Source organism: Loa loa, assembly GCF_000183805.2.
Source record: "Loa loa unplaced genomic scaffold supercont3.89, whole genome shotgun sequence".
Lineage (NCBI taxonomy): Eukaryota > Metazoa > Nematoda > Chromadorea > Rhabditida > Onchocercidae > Loa > Loa loa.
This window is the reverse complement of record NW_018108269.1, coordinates 122,554-125,986: the sequence shown is the minus strand read 5'-3', so window position 1 is coordinate 125,986 and position 3,433 is coordinate 122,554. Positions and strand designations below refer to the sequence as shown.

Here is a 3,433-nt window from a genome sequence, read left to right as displayed (position 1 = left end):
AATAATAATAATAATAATAATAATAATAATAATAATAATAATAATAATAATAATAATAATAATAATAATAATAATAATAATAATAATAATAATAATAATAATAATAATAATAATAATAATAATAATAATAATAATAATAATAATAATAATAATAATAATAATAATAATGATAATAATAATAATAAACAATAATAATAATAATAATAATGATAATAATAGTAATAATAATAATTATTATTATTATTAAAATAATAAAAAAATTATTGTTATAATATTTCTTGCTGGTACTATTTCCTCAGTTTGATATAATCTGTGATTTCAGGTACCTGGAAGTGCTGAAAAAAATGATCTATTAACGATTTTGGAGAAAATACCAATACATTGTCAGCAGTTACAAGTACTTGTGAAAAGTCCGACAGTTGGTAAACCAGCGACATTTTCCAAGGTAACTTAGATATATTGTCATTGTTAGCCAATTACCATGTCCACAAAAATGTATCCGATTTCAATAATAAATGGATTTCAATATTTTCCACAAACTTAGTTTATGTCTTCGAGAATCAGCACCTCAGAGTACTCTGAAAATTTATTATTTCTTTATTGATCCTTACTCCAGTCACTGATTAAACCGTCTCTGATTCAACTTTCTTTGGCTTTCTAGCTTCATTTGATATTCGGATTGTTTTTTAAGTCCATTTGAGGTTACGAATGATTGCTGTTGTATTTGGCAAGAACTAGTCAAGAGTAGTTGCACGCCGTGATGATAACCTTTTGTTTTCAAATTATGTTTTGCAGGTTGATTCGGTGATACAGGAGACGAAGAATCTGATGAATGAAATTGCTAAACTTGTAACTGCCTGCTTCGTTTGTGCAACTAAGGTCGGTATTAATCGCTAATATGTGTTCTGATTTTTCTTTGCTAACTGTAATTAATTCATCATCTGTTCCGAATTTCTGCAAAATCTGGAGTACAAAGTTATTGGAATCAAATACAACAGTTTTTTCAGTTCGAAATTGAATTTCATGGTTCATCGGTGCCACGACAAGTCCTTGCCGATGGCGAATACACACAACGTAGCAGTAGGGAATCCACGTTGTGGCGGCGAACACCATCAATGCGACGTTCCACGCAAGCACCCGTAGTTCAGGTTCGATCCAAATATGTGATCAGTTGAAGTTTTAATAAGCGTTAGATGTCAATTACAGTTGAGTAGAGCTATTCTTTTCCCTACCGTCTGATAAAATCATTGAACTATTAGGGATTGTTTGGAGCATGAAATACGTTACTGTTATTTACCAAGATAAACCAAGATGCAACACATCTGTAAACGAGCAACTTAAAAACCCGATATCAGTTCAATACTTCAGTTCAATATAGTAAGATATTCAGTTCAATATAGTAAGATTGAAATTGCAGTATGTAGCGAATAACTGTAATTGTAAAGGGTCATTTTAAAATGAAGTCAAGTTTTTCAGTGAATTACACTTCATATTACCTGTCGAGATTGGTCCAATATCAACCAGATTTCGGAACTTCTAATTACTTTGTTTATTTTGTCGGATGATGCCCGTATTGTCAGCTGCTCATCTGAATCATTTCGCTTTCGCTCCACTGATTTCTAGGAAGCTGTTGAAAATTGCGGTGAAAATTAATGAATTTCTGTATTCAGAGTCTGAAACTCTTGTATTATATGTTTGTGATGATTAAATCAATATAAAACAGTGAAATATATATGAATTATAAAAGGAAAAATGATAGTATAGCGAAGAGCACAGCATAGTAGTACATTATAAAATAATGGAATATATAAAATATAGTGGTAGAAGACAGACGGGTAATTTCTGTTAACATTATCGATGAATTTGGTTAAAGTAGCATATTTATAAAAAGAAAAAGAATTCCATTCGATTGCCTCATGCTGTGCTGTGCTGTGCTATACTGTTTAGTAAGTATTGTTGTAATAAATTTAATTGAACAAATCAATTGTGTTCCAAGCAGCAATGAAATGAAACTGTTGAGTGAATTGACTGGAAATAAAGACCTTAAGTTTATTCATGGATGCTGCTTCAAATACTCCATACCACCATTTACATTTAACAAAAAAAAGGAAAAGAAATATTAATTTATTGTGGTACTTAAACCAAACTATCTAATATATTTGGATGAATATAGTGTGAATATTTTTCGTATTTTCGAGCGCATAATAATGCGACTGTATGAGCTTATTTTTAGACTGAACCTTCTCAGGTTAAGTTTTAGTTAATACCACAAATACCTTCCAAGTGTTTTTTTTTCTTTTCTAGTAATAAATTGTGATGATAATTTGGCCTTTGGTCCTATCATTATCATTACTTGAAAAAGTCCGTAAAAATAACTTGGCTGAGAAGATTTTCCATGCATTTAAATCTTGAATTTACTTAAAGTTTCAAGATTTTTATATTTCTCTAAATTTCCATGAAAAAAACTTTCATTATCGTTCCTCTCTTGGTTCGTGTAATTCACTATATGTTTTTTTCTTTTTTTTTTCAAAATCTTAAAGGAGTTTAAAGGATTACTGACTGGTCATTCAACCGCTTTGCTGTATTACAAGTTTTTTTTGTCCAATTAAAAAAAATTAAAATTGGAAAGAATACATGAACTAAAAAAATTTTTTTTTCTGTAAGATCTGTAAACATTCCACTTTTTGAAAAAAAAGACTTAAATTACAATATGAAATGGAAGAAAGTATACGGGAAGTTTGACAGAGTGTTTGCTGGTGGTCATATTATGGTCCGAAGATCATGTGCTTTTTATTTGATCCTAATTACTGCTACAAAGGTTCAATTTCAGTGGTATGGCAACAGACATAATACCTTTTTTATTTAGTTTATGAAACATAAAGCTGTCAATTTGTTTGGTAATAAATTGCTGCATGAGTATTTGAATATTTCACTTCTGTAGGATAGTAACAAGGAGAATAACGGGCTCAGACCGGAAATGGGAATTTCAATTGATTTCCACACCGTCGTTGCTTATCTAGTTGTAGTTTTTAAAATAAACCGATTATCTGTAGTTTTTGTCCCATTATGTTGACTCGGATTAATATCATTTATATAAACCATCAGATTCCATTGAATTTTTTTTCGTTTTTTTTTTTGTAAAATGATAAAATTTTCTGATATCTTTCTGTAAAATATTCATGAAGTTTTTTACATTTTCGAATCAAAATTTCACAACAATCACCGACTTCAATATCGTTATGTTTATTCGATCGTATCATGTCTGTTTGATGGTACCATGCCTATGAACACATCATTTGGAATCAGATAAAATTAAGTGGAATCTGTATGGGGAGAGCCCTATCAATTTGATCCTGAAATGATTCAACTACAGCCACATTTGATATTCAAAGTTAAACCTATCGAATTCACAGTTCTTTTTCCCTCTTCCCTC

The 3,433-nt window shown here is 29.9% G+C and overlaps 1 protein-coding gene across 1 annotated transcript in view; it reads left to right on the top strand.

Annotated features, from left to right (window-relative positions):
* The window catches only part of LOAG_17540 (CBR-CTN-1 protein), a gene marked incomplete at its 5' end in the record, with an annotated part of 9,309 nt that extends 7,532 nt beyond the window's left edge, over positions 1 to 1,777 (top strand). Inside the window, 4 exons of the mRNA XM_020450200.1 lie at positions 323 to 445; positions 796 to 879; positions 1,008 to 1,148; positions 1,477 to 1,777. Of these exons, the coding sequence (XP_020306157.1) occupies positions 323 to 445; positions 796 to 879; positions 1,008 to 1,148; positions 1,477 to 1,479 (351 nt within the window). The 3' untranslated portion in view covers positions 1,480 to 1,777. The remainder of the gene's footprint in view (positions 1 to 322; positions 446 to 795; positions 880 to 1,007; positions 1,149 to 1,476) is intronic.
* Positions 1,778 to 3,433: the final 1,656 nt, after the last annotated feature.